This window comes from Pezoporus flaviventris, unplaced genomic scaffold, assembly GCF_033815535.1.
Source record: "Pezoporus flaviventris isolate CSIRO_AGI_PZ_B2104156 unplaced genomic scaffold, CSIRO_AGI_Pfla_v1 ptg000025l, whole genome shotgun sequence".
In the NCBI taxonomy this organism is placed as follows: domain Eukaryota; kingdom Metazoa; phylum Chordata; class Aves; order Psittaciformes; family Psittacidae; genus Pezoporus; species Pezoporus flaviventris.
Window position 1 is genome coordinate 16,290,890 of NW_026892573.1, and position 22,550 is coordinate 16,313,439.

General features: G+C 40.1%; 1 protein-coding gene across 2 annotated transcripts in view; it reads left to right on the forward strand.

Annotated features, from left to right (window-relative positions):
• MIPEP (mitochondrial intermediate peptidase) overlaps window positions 1–22,550 on the forward strand; it is a 76,654-nt gene that overhangs the window by 14,433 nt on the left and 39,671 nt on the right. The window contains exons 9-13 of one of the 2 annotated variants that reach the window (XM_061457664.1): window positions 601–661; window positions 1,297–1,349; window positions 15,980–16,133; window positions 17,114–17,191; window positions 19,410–19,614. In XM_061457664.1, the coding sequence (XP_061313648.1) occupies window positions 601–661; window positions 1,297–1,349; window positions 15,980–16,133; window positions 17,114–17,191; window positions 19,410–19,614 (551 nt within the window). Of the gene's footprint in view, window positions 1–600; window positions 662–1,277; window positions 1,350–15,979; window positions 16,134–17,113; window positions 17,192–19,409; window positions 19,615–22,550 lie in introns of both variants that reach the window. The other variant, XM_061457665.1, reaches the window with a different exon arrangement.

Genomic DNA, 22,550 nt, shown 5'->3' on the forward strand with positions numbered 1-22,550 from the left:
CAAGAATAGAGGGACTTGTACACTAATAAATCAGTGCTGCTTATTATATGCTCTGGTGACGCAAAAAGCAAGACTTTCTCAGAGTTTTGAGGGGAGCTATTGACTTAGAATAAATTTTGCATCTATGATTAGAGAACACCCAGCACTAAATGCAGTGAATGATATGCCAGGAAATGCAGGCAACGGCAAACAAGACAGCCGAGTTTAAGTGTTGACGAATGTCTGTTCTGGTCTTCTCCCCATATGCACAACTCCATATATTTTAATCTATAAGGAAATTTCCCCCTTCGTCCTTCTTGCCTCCTTTAGTTCCGCACAGCACAAAACAGTTTCCTCACTATGTATAAATAAGGTGTATTTTAAGAAAGAAAATGCTTTGGAGGTGTACAGCACAGTAAGAGAAGTTTGATTTGAAGGTACTTGAATGACAGAAACAGAATGGAAAAGTTGTTCTACTGTAGTGTATATGGGCCTGCCATTTTATAGAGTACTATCAATATGTGATGATGGGCATTTTTGTAAGACAGAGTATTATTATGTACTGTATTCAATTGCCCAAACATCTTTCATTAACACTTTAATCATAAAAATATTTTTCAGAACTCAGGAAGATTTTGAAATTATGAAGAAGATGAAAATGAAGCTCAACCCCCAGAATTCAGTAAATTAATTTTTATGCGTAGTTTTCTGTTTTCTTTTTAAAAATATAGTATAAGCTAACCTTGTTCTACAAGAAACAATAACTATTTCAGTGAAGAACACACAGTGTAGTTAGAAAGAGAAGCTTCTGTCTTCCAGTGCTTTTTGACTGCTTAGCTGCTGTTTGTATTAAAACCAAGCACTAGATGCAAGATAGCTGTTGGTTTATGCAAAATGATAGTGAGATACCAAAACATAAAGTGGTGAAAGTGAGTATTACTTTATTTTGAATTAATTACTAAATTGAAAAATAAAGGCTGTAATTCAGCTTTGATGCATGTCCAGTTTGCGTACTGTATTGTATGTATTCTAATTCTGCACATAACTGGTTTTATCTTTCTATTTGAATTAAGTGTATTTCTTGAAATCTGGTATGAAGTCCCATTATATATTGGAAAAAGTACCATCTTCAAGCAAATGTGAAAAAAAAAATTATGGTGCTATTTCTGATTATGTTTTTAGCACTGAATGTTTCCCATTATGTTTTAAAGTTTTGTGACTTGCTGAAACTGCAGAAATACTCAAAGGAAGCAAAACTATTACTTTGGGTTCACTTGTTGTCCATTATTGTACTTATAAGCTGGAATTCTCTTTCAGAAGCTGATGCCGTGGGATCACCCTTACTACAGTGGCCTCCTTCGTGCTGAGAGGTAAGCTCCTTATGTTTGTAATTCTAATGTAAATGAGTGTCTTTATTTCATTCCTTGCAGTAAGGATAAAGAAAGTCCTCAGTGTAAACAGGATCTCCTTCTTTGAAGATGTACTTTAGCCTGAAAAATAAAGGGTATCTGGTGGGACAGTTGTTTGTAATATTTCAGTTACTGTTGGAATGCCTTTAGAAGGTTTTGGCTCCTTTGTTTTACAGTGGAGTGTGCGCCCTCTTTGAAGATGTAAGAGGATCAAATGGTTTCAAAACAGTTAGCAAATCGTTACACTTGTTTTGCTTTTACCTCTTAGCTGAGATGAAGTAATGTTTAAAAATAAATTTTGATCACTAAACACAGTCCACCTCTTCATATTTTAATCATAACATACTTATTACTGAACATGTAACTGTCATCTGCTTCTACAGACTTGAAATAGCAGCTTCTTGAGTAGATCTTCACTGTGTATGGATAGCATTCATTCTCATCTCTTCTGGAAAGACTGGGAAATAAATCCTCTACACAGACTTAAACAGTGCACAAGACCTTTGCACCTAATGAGGTGCCAGCTCTGAAAGATGTGAGCCCTGTATGTTGCCTTTATTAAATCAGCAGCAGTGACCTTTTAGGTTTGTGTTGGAAAAGATCATTTAAAGTTGTGTTTTCTCACAAGAGGGGGAGAAAAAAAGTCTTCCTTCACTGCAGAGTTGTAGTTTTTTTTGGTTTTTTTTTTTTTTTTTTTTTCAACAAAGAGACTGGGTGTATCTGGTGAAAGTAGTAGTTTACTCTGTCAGAAGGCTATGGCAGTATAGACACAGCATGGAAGGCCACCAGCAGTTGGCCTGGCTGTTCTGCTGCTTTCTTGTACTTTGTTACGGAGGCAGTAGTTCTAATACTGGCCTTGTCTTAAGCTACTTTGTGCTCAGGTGGGAACTGACCTATGTATAAGCAGCAGTGTTTGTGTCCTGGGTGCTCAGAACTTGCTGTGCAGGGGAGAGGGATGTTCAGCTGCTGGGTCTGCTTCTGGTAGCCAGTGCCGGAACACGCAACACTCAATAGTGTGTGTATGGATTGCTTGTTTTGTGGCATGGCCTGGGAGTGGCTGCTTTCGTTTCAAACTGAATAGGTAGCAGATACCCTTCTGTGAAAGTGGGAGCAAAGTAGTGGTTATACTGGAGGAAAGTCAAGGTCCATCTAGCTCCAAATTCCATCCTAACAGTGATCACTAGTAGTCTCTGGAAGAGACTCATTGAAGATAATAATCTTGTATCTTACAGATCTCCTATACCTTGCCTGTATAGTATCTTCAGAATAGCAATAATTAAATTCTGATACATTGTACTTAATTACTGTAAATTGATGAAATTTATTCTCTATGTGTCCTATTTATTTTCTGTAATTCCTGTAATTTCTGCTTTCCCTGTTTTCAGAGTTAGAGCATTAGGTGTAGAAGGGTCTGTGTTTCTTTCTCCTACTGGAGGAGTATCTTCTGACACTGTCTTATTGTCCTTCTTAGACCATCTCATGAAGCTAACCATATTGTAATTGAGTTGCTGATGATCACATATAGATTATTCTGCTCATCTTGGCATTAGGAAGAAAAATATTTCCTTTTCTTGTGCAACTTTGTAAAAGATGCAGTTCAGTTACTTTAAAAAATTGAAAGGCAGCTTTATGAAGGGAGAGCTACAGGTAAAACAGACCAAGGCACTGGCAATGTATCTTTGCTATTTTTTTATTTATTCAGGCACCAGGTTTGGCAGCTGGATCAGTGTGGAAAATGTCCTGAACTTACATAGGACCACCCTGACTGCAGTGCAGGATTGGGGCCTGACCTTTTTCTCCCTCCAGTTTGGACAGGGGTATTTTTTATTGGCAGGTATACAACATCTACAAGACAGGGAAGGCAAAGTAGTTTTCCTCTCCTTCATGTGCAGCAGCGTTCTGCTAAAACCCAAGGGCTTAGGTATTTCACTCTCCTGTGGTTTGTATAGTGGTCTCTCTTGGGGAAGAGTTCTTGATCTGCAGTGACTTTAACAGTGCTTCACAGTATTCTGTCCATATAGTAGTTATTTAACTCACGCTGGTTTTCCTGTTACCTGTGTAGATGTGAATCTACTATCCTTTATCTTGTGTTCGTTTTTACTGCTGTATGATCACATCCTTTCTTGAATGCCCCTTGGATGCTATGGTATGTTCAACACTTTTGTAACTGGAATATGAGAAACATACCTATCACAAAGCTTCTGGTGAGAGTTTTGACTTTTAGCTCTTTGTTGTTACCCTCTTCTTGAGCTAGTTATCTTGGAGCATTATGTCTCTAAATAAAAGTGGGGTTGTCTTGTTTTTTTGTGGGTTGGTTTTGGTTTTGTGGGTTTGTTCTATGTAATTGGTGTTTCATTTTTTTTATGAAAAATAAAATATTTAACTTATTGTATCCTATTTTATTTTGCATTTTTGCATCATGGTATTAAAAATATGTTTTCAAAGAAGATATATTTAGCCATTATGCAGTTCTCTCATTCTCAGTATTCTTTGTTTAGTAGATGAATTATTTTGTTCTTCAAGGGTTTCTCTTTTTTGGAAGAAAAAAGCTTTGCCTTTTACAGAAAGTCCTAATATGCTGTGAGCAGAGCATGGCTTACATTTTTGTTTCTCATGTTTTGAGACTTGGTAGTAGTTTCTGTGGTGGATTCCTATATTGTTAGGAATTTCTTTTTTTTCTTTTTTTTTTCTGCTTAGTAAAATGTTTTTGCTGAAAGGGAAGCAAATGATGCTTTTGGGTTTTTCTTTGGACTACTGTTATTACTGTTGCTCCAGCTGAACTATGGAACCATAGTTTCCTTGATATAGTCAGGTGCATGAGATGCAGATTATCTTCACAAACCTAGGTATAAAGAAAGACTACAGTGGTTTAAGTTTTTGATTCAGTAATTTAGCAATGCTCTAATATGTTGCACATGCACCACTAAAGGGTGCAAGAAATATTAGATGGGATGATGTATGTATCTATTGAAAAAGATTTACTGTTTCCTGCAAACAGAAATGCTGAGAACAAACATTAGATGTGATCCTGATGTGATCTTTTACTTCCTCTTTAGTTCTCCACATTTTGACCAGCTACATCAGTTTGTCCCAGATGATACCGAAACTCATGACATTTTTGATGCGTCTGCTTTATATCTATTTATATCTATGTTGTATATTTTAAATGTATTTATATTTTATAGTCTGAATATGTTTATTCTGTATTAGAAGATGATCAGGGGAGCAAATTCTTCATTAGATTCCTCATAATTTGTTTTAAGAGCTGGATACTTCTGAAGAATGTAGGATATTCACATGCGTTTGGACTATTGAATTTTAATGACATTTACTGTCATACCAGGTTGCCTTTATTTGTTCTCTGCTTCTACAGTCATTACTGATCATTTCTGCTGTTTTGTAAGTTGAACAGCAGGAGGAGCTCCAGACTAAATTCACAGCCTCCGGTTTTCTTTCTGTAAACTTAGCCGCAGTAATTTTGTTTCTGTCAGCTTTCAGCAAGTCGTTTCCGTGGAAATTTGATCCTACTTCAAAAGGCTCTCATTGATGGTAACAGGATAGTTTACTTCCCCCCCCCCCCCCCCCCCAAATTATGTTAAGTAGCCTCTCTGGCTTTAAACCCACACTTAGGACAGTTTAATGCTTTTGTAGCTATAGTTGAAGTGGGAGAGAAAATAGTTGTCTCTATAAAAGTACATCTAAGAGAAACTGAAGACAAAAGTCTGAAATTCATAGTTGTAGTACCTTAAAAGAAGATAGAGTAATTAGGAGAACCTCAAGAATTTTGGCAGGCTAAGGGTAATAAAACAGTGAATGCTAGAACATGCTTCAGCCTCTAACAAGTAAGAAGATGTCTAACCTGTATATTACAAGAATAATACTGTTGAATTTTAGTGCAGGCAAGTACCATAGTATTAATTAAATCCCATTAATTCTCAGTGAGTGCAGCTGCAGTTATAAATAATTCTCAAGGCCCTGATCTTGCAAAGATGTAGTAGCCTTTCTGACTTCTTCCTTAAAAAAACATAACAAACAAAACAGAATGCTAGAAAAGGCCTTTTGAGGTCGACAATTTGCCTCGAAGGTGGGATTGTGTTTAAGCCCCTTCTGACAGGCACAGAACTGTTCTTGAGAACTGTCGGTGGTGAGCTGAGCATATTTGGTGTTGACTCTCTTTTGCCTAACCTTTGGTTCTTACCAGGCTGGGCTGACTTTGCTGGCTATAATTCACTTAGGGATTTTTGCCAGAATGTCATAGATTTTATTCAACTTGCAACTGGGATGTGCTTGCAGGGTATTGTACTCTGTGCTGGTCTTTTTCTTTGAGACTGCGGAAATAATAAGAGTGGCCTTGGGAGTGAACAAATTGGTGCCAAAATAAGCTGTTTTCCAGCTGTGTAGGAAAGAAGCTACCACAGCAACTGCAGGCATTTTGGATCTTGGGGTGATCAGCTGAGCAGGAATTAAGAATAACTCATCCGTGTTCTTGTAGGGACTGTACATAGGCAGCCAGCTTCAGGGGAGAGTGGGTAGCCCTTTTGTTCTTTCAGAGGGGTAGGTTCAATACCAAGATACCTAAACATGACTGGATGTTTCTCAAGTTGCTAAAAGCTGTGATGAATATTGAGGTTTGCAAGTTACTTGTTAACAAACTTGTTTGTGGCTGCTTTTTGTTAAATTATTTTTAGTTTTGTGAAGAGTGTTCTCTGTTGGGAACCACATGGAAAAATAGCCCCACCCTTTGTGGAATATGTGAGAAAACTATCACTCTGTTCAAATTGAAATTTGAAGTGGAAAAATAATGCAGAATTTAGAAAGAACCAGGAAATCTTTCAACCCGAATGCTCATAAAGAAGGAAAACTTTCCATAATACCTGTTTATAAGCAAGGGAAGGCATGTTTCTATTAAATCAACTAACGTTGATTTAACTTAAGGTGCAGAAAGTCCATTTAACTTTGCCAGTCACTAAGCTAATGAACTCAATGTTTTGGAGGAAAATCTGAAAGTTACTGAAAGGCTATTACTTTTTATTTTTATTCTTCAAAACATAGTGAAAGGACAAAGAGGTTGTTGTTGATATGAAAACAATTAAAATCTGAAAGTTGTGTACAGTATTGATATCAAACCAATGTTCCAAATTATCCCCGACCTCCTCCAAAATATTCTATGAAGTACAATTAACAGAAAGAAAAGAGGAATAAGAAATACAGGTGCTAGTTTATGGTTGATGAGAGTAGAAAGGCTTTCTATTATTATTATTATAATATTTAAGAAATCTAGAGTCCTCTATAAATCATGGTTAAGAGTCTCCCTTCAGGTAAAGAATTAAATTTCATAAGTCTGGCATGTAATGAAAATTGGAAGGGGTTTTCCATGTCTTGATCTAAGTTAACCTGAGGGGTTCATCTCACTTTTATCTTCCACTAACAAGACTTTTTTCGAGTTTCTTTTGAATTTTTGACAGAGTCTGTTTTATTAAGCGATACTTACCCTGGTGTGCTGTATTTTTGTGGACTTCAACAAGATAACGTAAGGATATGTGGGGGACTTACAGCCGCTGATTAAAAATTCCTGCCAACCACCTAATTTGCAATTGTTAAGAGTCTGACAGCTCATGTTCTGAAGAACAGTGATGCTTACTTAAGTATCCCTAATGTCCAAGTTTATAAAAAGCATTCTTAATAGATGAAAGTCATGCTGCACAAAACATTCTTAGTTTTCTTCCAAATAATACAGCTTAAGTGAAAGTGATTTTAGAAGTCTGCATTTTCTTTAGACCCAGTGAAGTCATACAAGCTTAGAAATAATTATTTTTAATCACATACTGCATCTTTGTTCTTCCCAGGGACACAACTTTTTTTGTTTGAAGCCTGCTGCTCTTGAAGAATAACCAAACCTCATTGTGTCTGTTAGCTTCTTTTTAAAATTGTTTTTTAAATTGGTTTGGCTACATTACTTCTTTTAAAAATAGTGCTGGACTGCATACTGTAAAAGTAAGGTGTCTGGATTTTTTAACTTAGTTTATCCTTTAATATAAAGCAGGAATTTACATCAAAGAAACTACTGTTTTCTTTGATATTTCTACTTTCTTTAGGATGGTACTAAGATTTCTGCTTGTAAAATTTCTGAGCTCCTAAAAATTTTTCATTCTTTCCTGGGCTTTGTTGTAAATACAGATGCTTTGGTGTTTGAAATCAGATGCTCAGCGTGAATTAAGATTGGAATACATTGTAGGCAAAGTGAAAGCAGAACAAACTTCTTTTGTTTGTTCTTGTGCTTCTCAGTCTTTCACAGTTTTGGACATTTAACTGTAGGAGTTATGCAATTTTAGAGGAACGCAGTAATTTAAGGTTCATTATTACAACAAAAGGGACTTCTATTATTTTTTGAAAGTTTAGCACAGAGAAAAATATTCTTTTCCACTGTAGATAGTTCATGTATGTATTTCTTGCTGCTGTTTCTGATTTGTTCAGTGACATTCATATACTGGTGTCCTTTTTTTTTTTTCTTTACATAAATGTGAAATGATATTTCCTACATCTAAGCTATTTTTTTTTTTAATATCTAGTCATGTAAAAATGCCTTCTTGACTTCAGGAAGTCTTCTTTTCTATTAATAATTGTGTTTTCTGGTGTGTATGTCTGTAACGGATAGAAATTTTGGTATTTCCTTTTCCTGCTCTTCCAGAAGTACATTCAGATCCTTTGAGTATCGTGTCATGGCTTAAGAAAATTTACGTGCTCAAGTTCAAGGATAGTTTTGTAGCACTGCATGTATCAAAAATCAATTCATGTCAGTTTTCTTGACCTCAGATACCATAAAAGAAAAGTTCTATGGTAAGAAATCTTTTTGATTAGAGTATACAGTGCTCTGCAAAGTTCTTGTGATTTATCAGACTACCATTCTTCCATCTCCTTTGCCTGCATTATCAAAGGCATCTTCACATAGGAAAGGCTGTGCTGTTCATCCTCTTGGGAATCAGGTATACAACATGCAGTCCAGTCAGGGAAGCCTAAGTACCACAGAGGAGCCAGAGCTCATAGCTAAGTTTAAGACTTCTGGTTAGGTCTAGTTGGTAACTTACTAAGCCTGAGAGTGGAATATGTTTGTCTGCCTTTCTCTGGTGACAGGCGTTGTAGGTGACTATTTGAAGCGCTCTGAATCACCTTGCTGAGGCCCAGAACTCATATTTGAAGTGAAAGGGTACCCAGACAGGATGTTCTGATTCTTGTGCTGGCATGCTTAGCTGACCTGAATCCTTTTTCTTCCTTAGAAGTGCTGTAATTGTGTTGTCATGTATTTGCCAGCTTTGGAGACAGCAGTACTGTGTTCTGCTAGTCACATTAGTAATGCCATGTGCATTGAATTCTGCTTGTCTGCTCAGCTGGGGCAGCAAACAAGCTGCAAATTACAGCACACAAGAAAAGCTGTCTTCAGGCACCTCTCTGTAGTTGTTATCGCCAAATGGAGCCCCAGTTCGTTTCCAGCTCAGATTAGCTGTCTCCAGAACATTAACCTTTCTTGCTAGTAGCAGTAACCCTTAGCAGAAATTTTACTGGTAGCAGGATTCCTGTTAGTGTAGTTCAGTATGGTTTGTAATAACTTCCTTTCTGATTTCTTTTCCCAAAAATACTTGAATGCGTTTCCTGTTGGAGATAAAAATTGTAACTTGGCTGAATAAATGTAGAGGCAGCTTGCCAAATAATGACCTGGAAGACTGTGCTCATGCTAAAGCAGCTGCTTCTTGCAGTTTTATTTGAAATTTTTACTATTTGTTTTAAATAGAAGGAACAAAGCTAGAGAACCATGCAAGCCAACAGTTGATAACGCCTTGAAAATCATGCATAAAGTGAGTCTCAGAATGGCTGCTACCATTGACATGTACTCTAATAAAAATAATTGCATGCACAGTGGAGTCATCAACAGCTATTAACATGTAGATTGTGAAGATTGCTTTGCTCTGACCAGTGAGCACTTCAGGGACAGTCTAAGATGCAGTACTATGGAAACTGCTCCTTTGTTGTTTTGTTGTGGGTTTTGTTTTGTTTTGTTTCTTAATAGAATCAGTCACTGTCTGTTAATCCATTAAATAAGTTTTTGCCTTTCATTCTATCGATAGAGACATAATATGCAGTGAAATTGCCTGGTTTTATTAGGGTTTTGTTGGGAAGCTTTTCTGTGCATTTTCAAATACACTTGGTTTCACATTTGAAAAAAAAAATAATCAAAGAAACACCGTACACCTGGATAAAAGATGGTGAACTTTGAGTTTTCCCTTTAGCTTCAGGAGGAATTAATTTTGCAGTCTTGGATCAGCCCTCAAAAAGGCTGGCTCTGCATCCTCCACATGCACGCTCTATTTTTGTTACAGGGCAGTTTATAGTGCTAAGGGAGTGTACTGGTAGAAGTCTTATCTTGGAGTTTTATGTGGTCTTTTAGATAATCTGGCCCAGGTCAAAGAGTGTTTTGAAGATACAACCAGAGACCCTTGAACAGAATTAGAAATTTCATTCAGAGGGCTGAGGGAAGAGAAGTTTGGCTTGCTGTCACAATTGCAGGCCCCATTGCTGCCAAGAAGTTGTGCCATGGTGGTTTAGCTTAGCATGAATTTGGACACTAAAATACTGTGCCTGGGAAATGTGTTCTTGCAGCTTCACTAAGGTGATGAAGCTGTGAATAACTGAGTTTGGGTAATCATTTGCTAGCAAACAGATGCTTTTTTTATTTTTTCCTGCCATCTGGAAACAATGAAGTTGCTAATAGCTGCTACCAATAGCTGCTACCGTTTGAGTGCCTGTAATCAAGCAAGAATCTTCAATAAGGGAGCATGTAGTTTGTGTGTAAACTCTTCCAAATACTTTCCGCCCACACCCTCCGGTTTTACAGATCTAGTAGAGACTGTAGGATTTCCTGTACTGCTCACTGAGTATATATCCTTTTTTTTTTTTTTTTTTTGAAAGATTCAGGTCTTTTAAATTAGTTTCTTCCCTTTTCCTCATTGTCCTCTAATCTTATCTAGTGTTACACACCTTTCATTCTGCAGTGAGTAGCATTAATTTTTGAAGGTGGGGGTGCAGAAAAGGGTGAGTTTTATATGCTTGCTTTTGTCACTGAAAGGCAAGATCATCTATTAATAATAATTTCAGGGGTTGAGTTTTTTCTTAGAGGACATCAACTTCAGATAGCTGAGGTTTTGGCTAATTTATATTCCTAAATAAGCTCAAAGAAAGTTTTCCTGGAATCAGTGCAATTTTTAGGTTAGGCTTTCTTCGATGATTGTTGGTCTTGATTTGTGAAAAGAGAGCTCATGTATAAGGTAGGACCAAATCCAAAACTTGTGAGTTACATCTGTGGTTTGGTGCCTGGAATGATTACTGCTTAGTGGGCATAGACTGGTATTAGAGAAGGATTTTTGAAGATGTACTGTCCACTTCCTGGAGCAGTAGGTTTTTTTTCAGTATCTGGTACTTATTTTGAAGTGTGTTATTGGTTATCATAATTGATTTTGAAAACTGCTTTATATTATGGTATTTTAACCACTTTCTCCATAACTTATATGATATTCCAGTGGCTAGCAAACAAACAAACTGGTTGCTGTATAAGGTGTAATAATCACCACTGATTGATGTCAGGTTAGTAAAAAAGTAATTTAAGTATCGGTCTTGTGTCATAAGACATGAGTGCTATTTAAGGATTTTTTCAGTATCTTTGTCTTCAACCTTTGTACGCTGGTGTAATAGGCAAGGCAAAAATAGAGAAATAAGTGAGATCAGAACTAGAAACTTCTGTGTGTGTGTATGTGTTCTGCATAAAAAGTTTGGTTTCAAAACTTTTTTGTGATTTTTCTGCTGGCGAGAGGAGTATTAACACACATTGTTCATTTAATGTGGGAGAGGCTTGATCCTAACAGTGTTCTACCAGAAGTGGCTGACATTAACTTTGTGTAGTTATTAAAATGGTTGTTTAATCAGGGACTCTGTACTTAGAATGTCAAAGATTGTGACATCTTCCACCAGGCTGGGGGACTGGTTCCCCTGGGGAGACTGTCATGGAGCCAATATGGTCTGTTACTGCTATTTTCATGTGTGGGTGGATAAGTATCATGTTTTTCCAAAAGATAAAGCTATTACAAACTGGTAGACTGGTTACCCTCCCCCCCCTCCCCATTTGGACAGTGTGACAGTGTATTACAAAATACCTATCAGAAATCCTTGTCCCCATCCTCTTCATCATGGGGTAGGTTCATGGAGGCAATGCACGTGTTCACAGAGTGCTGAGAATGAGGAAGAAATAGGCACTTACATTCTCTCTGTAATAACATTAACGTCAGCTCTTCTACCCGTCAAGAAATATCACCGCTTTCCCTTGCTTCTATGTATCTATGTTTTTGACAGAAATAAATCATGAAGTAGTTTCAGAGTTCTTCCCCTCCACCCCCCAGCAAACATGTTAGTCCAGTATTTCAACTGAGTGTGGTAATCCTTTGCAGTTAGAATGAAATGTTGTCCTCTGATAAAACTGGAATCTGTCTCATGCTGCATCTGTGTGGTGTTAGTCCTTGGCTCTGTACGACATCCTCACAGATCACAGGATAGTTGAGGCTGGGAGGACCTCTTCATTATGTGTAGTCCAAGCCCTCTGCTCAAGCACAGCCACCTAGACCTGGGTGCCCAGGACCATGTCCAGATGACTTTTGAGGATCTCCAAGGATGGAGACTCTACAACCTCTCTGGGCTGTCTGTGCCTGTACTCGGTCACCATCACAGGGAAAAAGTGTTTCCTGATGTTCAGAGGGAGCTTCTTGTGTTTCATTTTGTGCCCGTTGCCTCTGATCCTGTCTCTGGGAACCACTGACAAGAGCCTGCTCCATGCTCTTTGTTCCCAGGACTGGTCCCCTGGAGTACACTGCTAGTCACTGGCCTCCAAATATACTCTGTGGCACTGGTCACCTCTTTCCAGGCCTGGCCATTCAGCCAGACTTCAGTTCACCTCCCTGTCTGCTCATCCAGCCCATACATCAACAGCTTCTCTCTGAGTATCTTACAAGAGACGGTGTTGAAGGCCTTACTGAAGTACAGGTAAATGATGTGCACTGCTTTGCCCTTGTCTACCAGGCCATCATAGAGGTTTTATCAAGTTGGTTAAGCATGACTTGTTCTTTGTGAATCCATGCTGACTATTCCTGATGACTTTCTTGTCTTTCATGTGCTTGGAAATGGTTTCCAGGAATATCTGAAAAAAGGTCTATCAGAAAACTATTCTGCTCTGCAGAAAATTTTGAGCTGTCTGGTCTCTCTTGATGCCACAGTTCTTTTTAGTTTTCTTGCTTCCTGTGTAAATGTGACTTAATTCCATGAAGTGTTTTCAAGGGTGCTGTTTTTGACTTTCTTACAATTTTCATATTCTGTTTTCCTCACTAGTAGGCGTTGCATGTTTTCGTTTCTGGCACCTGTGAAAATCTGACGGGTTGCTATGGTTGGTGGAGTTAAATTTTCATTTACTGAATTGTGTGTTTATAGTATTGAATCATATAGATTCTTTCTCAAAATATCTCGTACAATCAGCTCTCTTCTCCTAGTTGATAGGGAGCAAATGGCAAAGAAACCCTGGATGATACTGCATGTCTAGGGGGAGGAAGATGTGAAGGTACTAGATGAGCTTTGCACATGGTCAGCATAGCATTGGCAAGGCTGATTGAAATGAGGTTGCAAAAAACCCTGCAAAGAGCTCTGATGCAACTACCATATGAAACCACTTGAGCATCTCTGTATTACTCCACTTGTTCTGAGATAGTGTTGTACATGGGCTTCATGCTGTACCTGGATTAAGAAATCATTCCAAGGTATGGTAAATTTGAGTGGCTCTGCAAAAAACAGTGTGAGACAAGCAGGATCAGGGCAGAGCCAGAACTAATAAATACTGCTCATCTGAACTGGCTCTGAGGAGACCTAGCTCTAGGTTACTACTCAGCTCAATGCTCAATTGAGACTAAAAGTGCTGTATAATTTTGTTTTTTTTTTTCCGTGTGATTATTTTTTTTTTTTTTACTATTTCATCCTTAATGTGTTTTGAAATAAGTGTTGTAATTTTAAAAACAAGGAAAATTGTGTCTCCCAGCTTGGAGGGGTGTATATGGAGAAATCCTGCTTTACATGGCCTTTTTAGTCATCAGCACGCTTATAGTAAGCGTGAGTAAAGCCCTTCCCAAATCTTCGTTCGTGAAGTCAAGCCATCATCATCACTGAGACGCTACTTTTATAGTGGACATTTAAGCTCAGTCCTTAGTTAAAGAAACGATTGTTTGAATTAGAAATGAGAAACTCAGCCTAGTATTTATGGTAGTATGTAGGATGATGGTGTAAAATTTTAGTGATGTGTCAAAAACCAGTCCTAAACTATTACAGAGGTTGCTATGACTAAAAGGTGTTATTTTTCCTTTTAATAAAAAGGTCATTTAGCAGGTCTTGTAGTCTGCATGCAGGGAAAGCTTCAGAGCAGAATCAGGGCTGAAGCACTTAGTGGTGGGTTTAAGATTTTATGGTAGCAATACCAGCAGAAGGTGATCACAGGTTGGTACTGGAAAAGTCTGGAGACATCTGAGATTCATCTGCTATAGCTTTTCAAAAAGTGCCACTTTTGAAGGAGTTGCAGTTCCTAGGAGTTACTTGCTTAAAACTCTTAGGATATTCAACACATACGCTGTCATTCTGTACTTCTGGGAGGGTTCCAGGGGTAAAGCAGTGTCTGTCATATTCCAAATTTCTGTAACTGATTATATGGAAACTAACTCATCTCTTACTCCTTTCTTCTTCCTTCCATCTCTTCTCTTGCCTCCAGTCTTTTTATCTAACTTGATGTAAAGTGATTTATATCATGCCTGTTTTTGTTCCTTTGGTGTGAAGACTTTTTGAGTGAGAAGGAAAATGTGTGTATTGCAGTCTGCAGTGAATTTAAGTGTTGCTACACATCTTGAAGCAATTGTGTCAGTATGATAGAGGCAGTATCTGCTTTATTGCTGTGTTCTAGTAGAATTAAAAATGGAATACATTGTCATTAGCTTATTGCATTTGTAGTGTGAAAATAAGCTAATTCCTGTAACTTAGCATACCTGTATTTTTCACAGATGTTGCTATGGTAGTTGCAAAATGTTGCTAGAATATGTGATAAAGGTAATATAAAATACACTAGAAAAATAGAACAAAATACAGTAGCATGCTCAAGAACAAGTAATGCCACCCTTCTGTGCATCGCAGTGCAGCGGAGCTGGATAGTGAATTGTAGCTGCAGTTGTAAACAGCATATTGGTAAGTGCAGTATACCCAGCGGGCTTTGGTTTTAGGAAGGGTAGGTAAGTGGATAGGGACTAGCTTGCTCTTTCACAGTTGGTCTCTCTGAGCCTTTTGATCATAGGCTTAAAAATAGCATAGTTCTCATCTTTGCTGTTCAGGTATTGTAGTCTAACTGTTGAGTGTTTAAATTTCAGTGACTAGTTTCTGTTTCATAAAGAAGCAAAAGCACAAGAGCATGAAAGAAGATAGAAGGCAGGGACTGTGATTCTTTAGAGTTGGACAGTCTTTACTCGGAGACCTGAGAAAATGGTGTAAAGAACACTTGGACTTTGTATGTGAAATGAAGGGGGCAAGAACATTTTTACCATTTGGGGTGCATGCACAACTACAAGCACATTCCAGTTCTGATTTTGCAGTTGTCTCCAAGGAGTTGTGTGGTCCTAAGGAGCTTGTTGAAGGTCTAAGTCTGCTTGATGCCCTTTTTAGGGTTTGAGTCCTAGGAAGTTTGAGCCCAAGTATAGGCTGCATAAATCACTAAACTACTTTTATTATTGCTTTTTGTTCATTGTCAGTTTGTGTGTGCATGCAGATGCATGATGTCTTCCTCACCATGTATGTCTTCTGTGCTACAGTGTCTTGAACAAACTTAGCTGTTTGATGTCAGGCTCAGGAAATCATGCTTGAAATCCACTCTGCATACTTAAATCTTCACATGGCTCAAAGCTTTAAGGTACTTTCTACGTTTTTCAGAGAGTCCCCAGAGCTTGAGGTGTGATTCACGTGTGGAATGTGATTGTTTCTTGGTGTTTCTGTTGCTCCAGTGACAGACAAGACTGCAGTGTCAGCAGTGATTACTGGTTGGTTTCCTGCCCTAGCTGAGGATTTTGCTTACACCACAGCCAAAGGCAGCTCCATTTTCTCATTAGTCATGTGGCACAACCTTGGCATGGGAATGGCACTTAAGTGCCAGTGGCTTCTTGTGGATCAAAAGCCGCAACCTGGCCACCCATGGTGTCGTCGTGTTCTGTTTGAGCTACGTGTTCCTCACATCTCTGGAAATCATAGTCAACATCTGATGAATTTGGTATCCAAATTTGAATGTAAGAAAAAATGAGTTACTGTGAAGCACACCACCATAACTAATCTTTGACTTAGTTTCATGATTTGAAAAATAAAGCCAAACATGCTCAATAAGGGTCTTAAGGCTTATGTGTGTATTTTGTAACATCCTGTAACTTTGAGGTGAATGCTGTAGTTTATGTAGCTCAACTGACTGATTTGGGATTCTTGTATTTTCTTAGGTACAACATTGATCCTGGCTTGTACTGTCCATTTTTCTCACTTGGGGCATGCATGGAAGGTTTGAACTCATTGTTCAGTCAGCTCCTAGGAATCTCCCTTTACGCTGAACAAACACAGAGAGGAGAGGTTTGGTCTGAAGATGTTCGAAAGTTGGTAAGTATTCTTGTTCCCAGCATCTGAACCAACAAAGGAAGTTTGGGCAAGATGGTGTATTCCTCTAAGCTTTGAATCAGATTTTGGTTTTTAATTACTTGAGTACCTATCAAAAGCGCAGACTACTTATCTAATTTCAGATCAAGTTAGACCGCAAGGGCTTTATACTCTCTTAAGTGCCTTTTGTATGCTGCTGTTTTATGGCCTTTATAATGTGTGTTTGTGTGAAGGGTTACTGAATCAGAAACAGTTTCTCTGTTTGGAGATGATTGCTTAACATTCAAGCTGTCATGAATCAGCTTTGCTAGTTTTTTAATTTGTAGATGACTGTAGACAACCAGAATGCTGTAGGTACCTATTCTAGCAATCATGTGTCTGCCTCATTTCTTTTTTTTCTTCTGTATGTCATTTTCACTTTGAGAACTATTTTTGTGTCATTATTGTCATTATTTTTTTTTTTTGCCCTCTTCTCAAAGGAGGGTGGAAGTGAAAACTTGAGCAATAATTTACTCATCATGTTCCCAGGTTCCTCAGTTGTCTTCCATGTATTCATTTCCAGATCTTCTTCACTGCGCTTCCACCTCCAGCAAGAGCTGCTTTTCTTTATATCCTGTCAGTCAATTTATAAACACTCCTTACTCTTTCAATTTCTATTTTATTTCTATGGTAAATCAGCTTCTGGTGATGTTAGCTTCTCTAAAGTCGTGTAGGGGTTACAGACAATGTTACTTTTAAGACTAATCTGTGACTAATTAGTTCTGAATGAAATGCAGAAATGGCTGTAGTTTGAGGGACAAGTTGCGGATCTTCTATATATATTTCTTTTTTTCCCAACTATAATTACCAACAGATTTCACATTAATTATTCTTAGTTTTATTTGTCATTTATGCATTATATAGCTTTGGATTAGAATACTGTGTTTTCAATTTACACATCATATCGGTGTGTTCACTGTGGAAATGCTGCTTTATTTCTTCAGGCTGTTGTTCATGAAACAGAAGGTTTGCTAGGATACATATATTGTGACTTCTTTCAGCGACCTGATAAACCACATCAGGTAACATTTACTATCTGAGTCCAGAGTGGGTGTTATTTGAGTAATGACTGTAGTATTAGGCCCATTTATAATTTAAGTTTAGTAGAAGGTACCTTGATTTAAAAGAAATCAAATTTAAACAATGAAACCCTCTAACTTAAAATATAGTTTTAGGTAAAATTTTTTGTGAGTAACCTTCCGTTTTAAAGAAACCTCACCTGATAGAGTGAACTCAGAGTCTTTGTTCTACAGAATGCTGTGAAATGTCATAGAAATCTGTTTAGAGAAATCACAGATTCTAAACATGTATTTTCTGGTCAACTACTTGCAAGTAAAAACAGTCTGAATTTTTAGTACTCTGTAAAGGTGAAAGCTCATAATGACAACTAATTTTTATTCAAAACTTAATGTAAAACTGTAAATGGCTCCAAATCTTGTGGCTCACTCACTCATGCTGTCTAGTGCCAGTATACAGACATTTCACTCTGTATAAACATTTGCAAATTAACACTTTTACTGAGGTGATAAGTAGACAAACCTTAAATTTTTATTAGTTTAATATATTACTCTGTTTTACTAATATTTCACAATATACTAGGAGTGCTGTGCAGTATATTTTTGTAAAGAAGCTACTGCTGAAAAATGAGAGAACAATCTAAAAAATATGGTTTAGATACATCAGTAAATTTCTTTGAGCTAGTCATATTTTTTAGGAAAAAAAAAGAGGTTTTGATAATTCTAAACCAAAATTTTTTTTTCTAAAAACAATACAACACAGTTTTTATGGAATAAGGTAGTTTTCAAATGAATATGAAGCACATAAAGATGGAGAAACAGCATGCTGCTATTGAACAACACAGTTCATAGAATCATAGAATAGTTAGGGTTGGAAAGGACCTTAAGATCATCTAGTTCCAACCCCCCTGCCATGGGCAGGGACACCTCACACTAAACCATATCACCCAAGGCTTCATCCAACCTGGTCTTGAACACTGCCAGGGATGGAGCATTCACAACCCCCCTGGGCAACATATTCCACCTGCCTCACCACCCTAACAGGAAAGAATTTCCTCCTTATATCCAATCTAAACTTCCCCTGTTTAAGTTTTAACTCGTTACGCCTTGTCCTGTCACTACAGTCCCTAATGAAGAGTCCCTCCCCAGCATCCCTATAGGCCCCCTTCAGGTACTGGAAGGCTGCTATGAGATCTCCACGCAGCCTTCTCTTCTCCCAGCTGAACAGCCTCAACTTTCTCAGCCTGTCTTCATACGGGAGGTGCTCCAGCCCTTTGATCATTCTTGTGGCCCTCCTCTGGACTTGTTCCAACATTTCCATGTCCTTTTTATGTGGAGGACACCAAAACTGCACACAGTACTCCAGGTGAGGTCTCACAGGAGCAGAGTAGAGGGGCAGGATCACCTCCTTCGACCTGCTGGTCACGCGCCTTTTGACGCAGCCCAGGATACAGTTGGCTTTCTGGGCTACAAGCACGCACTGAAGCCGGCTCATGTTCATTTTCTCATCAACCAACACCCCCAAATCCTTCTCCACAGGGCTGCTCTGAATCTCTTCTCTGCCCAACCTGTAGCTGTGCCTGGGATTGCTCTGACCCCGGTGTAGGACCTTGCACCTGGCATGGTTAAACTTCATGAGGTTGGCATCAGCCCACCTCACAAGCGTGTCAAGGTCCCTCTGGATGGCATTCCTTCCCTCCAGGGTATCAACCGAACCACACAGCTTGGTGTCATCGGCAAACTTGCTGAGGGCGCACTCAATCCCACTGCCCATGTCAGCAAGGAAGATGTTGAACAAGACCGGTCCCAACACTGATCCCTGAGGGACACCGCTAGTTACCGGTCTCCATCCGGACATTGAGCCATTGACCACAACTCTTTGCATGTGGTCATCCAGCCAGTTCTTTATCCACCCAGTGGTCCATCCATCAAATTGATGTCCCTCCAATTTAGAGGCAAGGATGTCATGTGGGACAGTGTCGAATGCTTTGCACAAGTCCAGGTAGATGACATCAGCTGCTCTACCCCTGGCTGTCAGTTCTGTGCCCCATCATAGAAGGCCACCAAATTGGTCAGGCAGGATTTCCCCTTAGTGAATGATCATTGAATATTGCTTGTGTAACTCAATGTTTTTAGGTTTAATTTAATAGTTTAATAATTTCATTACTGCTTTAATATCATTGATGTAATGACATTGGCTGCCGTTTGCTTTCATCTTGAAAAGGATTGTCACTTTACAGTCCGTGGAGGCAGGTTAAAGGAAAATGGAGAGTACCAGTTGCCTGTAGTTGTTCTTATGCTTAGCCTGCCCCATTCAGCAAGAGGCGCACCAACGCTACTAAGTCCTGGCATGATGGAGAATCTCTTCCATGAAATGGGACATGCTATGCATTCTATGCTGGGAAGAACTCGGTACCAACATGTTACTGGTAAGAGAGTTAGAATAGTGTTTTCTTGTTTTTCTTTTGTTTCAGTTAAATGTATAATTTCTAGAAGAAAGGTGTAAACTAAAAAAGGGGGGAAAAAAAATGAAACAAGAAAAGTGAACAACAAATGATTGAGTCATGTTGATACTTACACTTCTTTGATGACCTGAAAGTACAATATCAGATCCCCAGATTTTATCTAAACTCCAATATTCTTCATCTCCTAATATGAATTAGACAATTGTATCTTTCTTTTCTCTACTGCTGATCTTTGTTCTAGTGGTCTATCTGCTATTGCAAGCTTGCTTTATGTGGAGTTGTAATAATGGAATAATTGAAGTATTTAAAATAAATTCAGCTAAACTTTCACCTAGTGTAAAAGCACGATGAATCGTGGGTTGGAAATGACTTAGGAAATTGAATTAAGAAAATCAGCAAATAATTTTTTTGTAAAGAGCATATACTGATGTCGTGGTTTAAACCCAGTCAGGTAATTCATTCACTCACTTCCCCCCCCCTTTCTTGCCCTCCCCCCGCTCTCGGAGGGATGGAGAGGAGAATCGAAAAGAATGCAACTCCCACGGGTTGAGATAAGAACAGTTTAGTAACTAAGGTATAACACAGATCGCTACTGCTACCACCAATGATAATAATGATAAAGGAAATAACAAGGGAAGAGAATACAACACTTCAGCACCAGCCGACCGATAACTCGCCCCCCTCAGCCCGACCAAGCACCGACCGATACCTCCTTGTCCTGGGTTCAGCAGTAGCAGTCATGTTTCTCCTCCTTGGTAGCTGGTGCAGTGCAGTGTTTTGACTTTCGGCTCGGGAACAGAGCTGATAGAGATGTTTTGGTTTGGCCAAGGACTTTGTGAGCCTCATGCTCTGCCAGGGAGGAGGGGAAGCTGGGAGGAAGCAGAGACAGGACACCTGACCCAAACTGACCAAAGAGGTATTCCATACCACAGCACGTCATGCCCAGGATGTAACTGGGAGTTAGCCGGAAGGGCTGGGAGACTGCAGGGTTGGAGGAGGTATCGGTCGGAGCTTGGTCGGGCTTGGGGGGCGAGTTATCGGTCAGCGGGTGGTGAGGTGTTGTATTCTGTTCCCTTGTTATTTCCTTTATCATTATTATCATTGGTGGTAGCAGTAGTGATTTGTGTTATACCTTAGTTACTAAACTGTTCTTATCTCAACCCGTGGGAGTTGCATTCTTTTGATTCTCCTCTCCGTCCCTCCGAGAGCAGGGGGAGGGCAAGAAAGGGGGGGGGGGGAAGTGAGCGAACGAATTACCTGACTGGGTTTAAACCACGACAGTTCTTTTTGGCGCCCAACGTGGGGCACGAAGGGTTGAGATAACGACAGATTTGACTGGATTAATAGTCATTCGTCACAATGCTGATTTATTGGGTATCAGAGTTGTTCTTCTTGATCTCACAGCTTCAGACCGTTGTAACTTACGTAGAGCCGGTATTTGCTGTGATAGTGTTTATCAAGTGTGGGGCCTGGGCTAAGGTTCTTGTCTCACTGTGCTTTATGGCAATGGCTTGTAATACGGGCGGGCTCCAGCAGCAGGGCGGGACGGACGTGGCCGTGGACTTGTACCTGGCCGTCCGGCTGCTCTTCACCGTCCTGGCCCTCGCCCTCGCCTCCGTCTTCGTGAGGCTGCGGGGAACTGAGGGGGAGCGGTCCCGGGAGCCGGCGGCTGCTGAAGCGGCCCGGGAGAGCGGCCCCGGGGACCAAGCGGCGGCGGGAGCGGGGCCGGAGGCCGCGAGGGGACGGCTGCGGGTGGAGGAGGCCGGGGCGGTCGAGGAGCGGAAGGAAGCGGCTGCCGAGCAGCGGGATAAGGCGGCGGAGGAGCCGAGCCCCGCGGAGGAGCCCAGCCCCGCGGAGGAGCCCAGCTCCGCGACGGCCGAGAGCATTCCCCGGAAGCCGCCCGCCGAGCCCCAGGAGGATGCAGGAGACCACGCAGCATTTCCCAGCAAGGCAGAGGAGGAAGAGCTGGACTCAGGAAAAGAGAAGCCGGTGGTGGGAGAGCCGGCAAGCACAGCAGCTACATCAGCCCCAGTGACAAGCACAGCAGCATCGTTTGAGAGTTCTGAAGGTTTTGAATGGCCTTTGGGTATCCCTGGGACCTGCCTGCTGATTGTGATGGGGATCAGCATGTTGGCACACACACAGGCTGTGTTCTACCCACAACCATTTTGTCTGATCTCAAAAGTTAAGCAGAGTCAGGTTTGGGTCTTGTCTGGGGTTAGACAACAATATAGGGGGACCAAGAGATTTTCCCCAAGGCTGGAGAGTCATGAGTGGCAGGGTGTGTGGGACAGTATGGGCAAGTATCTAGTCCACTGGGCCCCTCCAGTGCTTTGGAAGCGTCGGAGATGGAAGGCAGCTGTATGGAGTCCCCAGCAACAAGCTGCAGAAACTGCTTAAGGGGACAGTGAATTATTTTAAGCCTGGTGGGCCCATGGCACTTCAGGCCATCAGAGCAGAGATGCAACACAGAGATGGACTCATGATCGAGGGGTGGACTTAACAATGGACACTATTGCCCAGGTTATTCACGAGTGTGAACACTGCACACAGTCTCTCCTGCTCTGGAAGACTGTTACAAGAGATGGAGCCTGACATGGACCAGATGGACGCAGCAGCCTTATAGGGACTGGTCCATGCACTAAGATAAGAGTGCACCGAGATAAGAGTGATGGTATATTGAAAATGTGGGATCTGAGCATGACGTGAATGGTATGGAATAAGGGGTGGATAATGTCCTGGGTTCAGCAGTAGCAGTCATGTTTCTCCTCCTTGGTAGCTGGTGCAGTGCAGTGTTTTGACTTTCGGCTCGGGAACAGAGCTGATAGAGATGTTTTGGTTTGGCCAAGGACTTTGTGAGCCTCATGCTCTGCCAGGGAGGAGGGGAAGCTGGGAGGAAG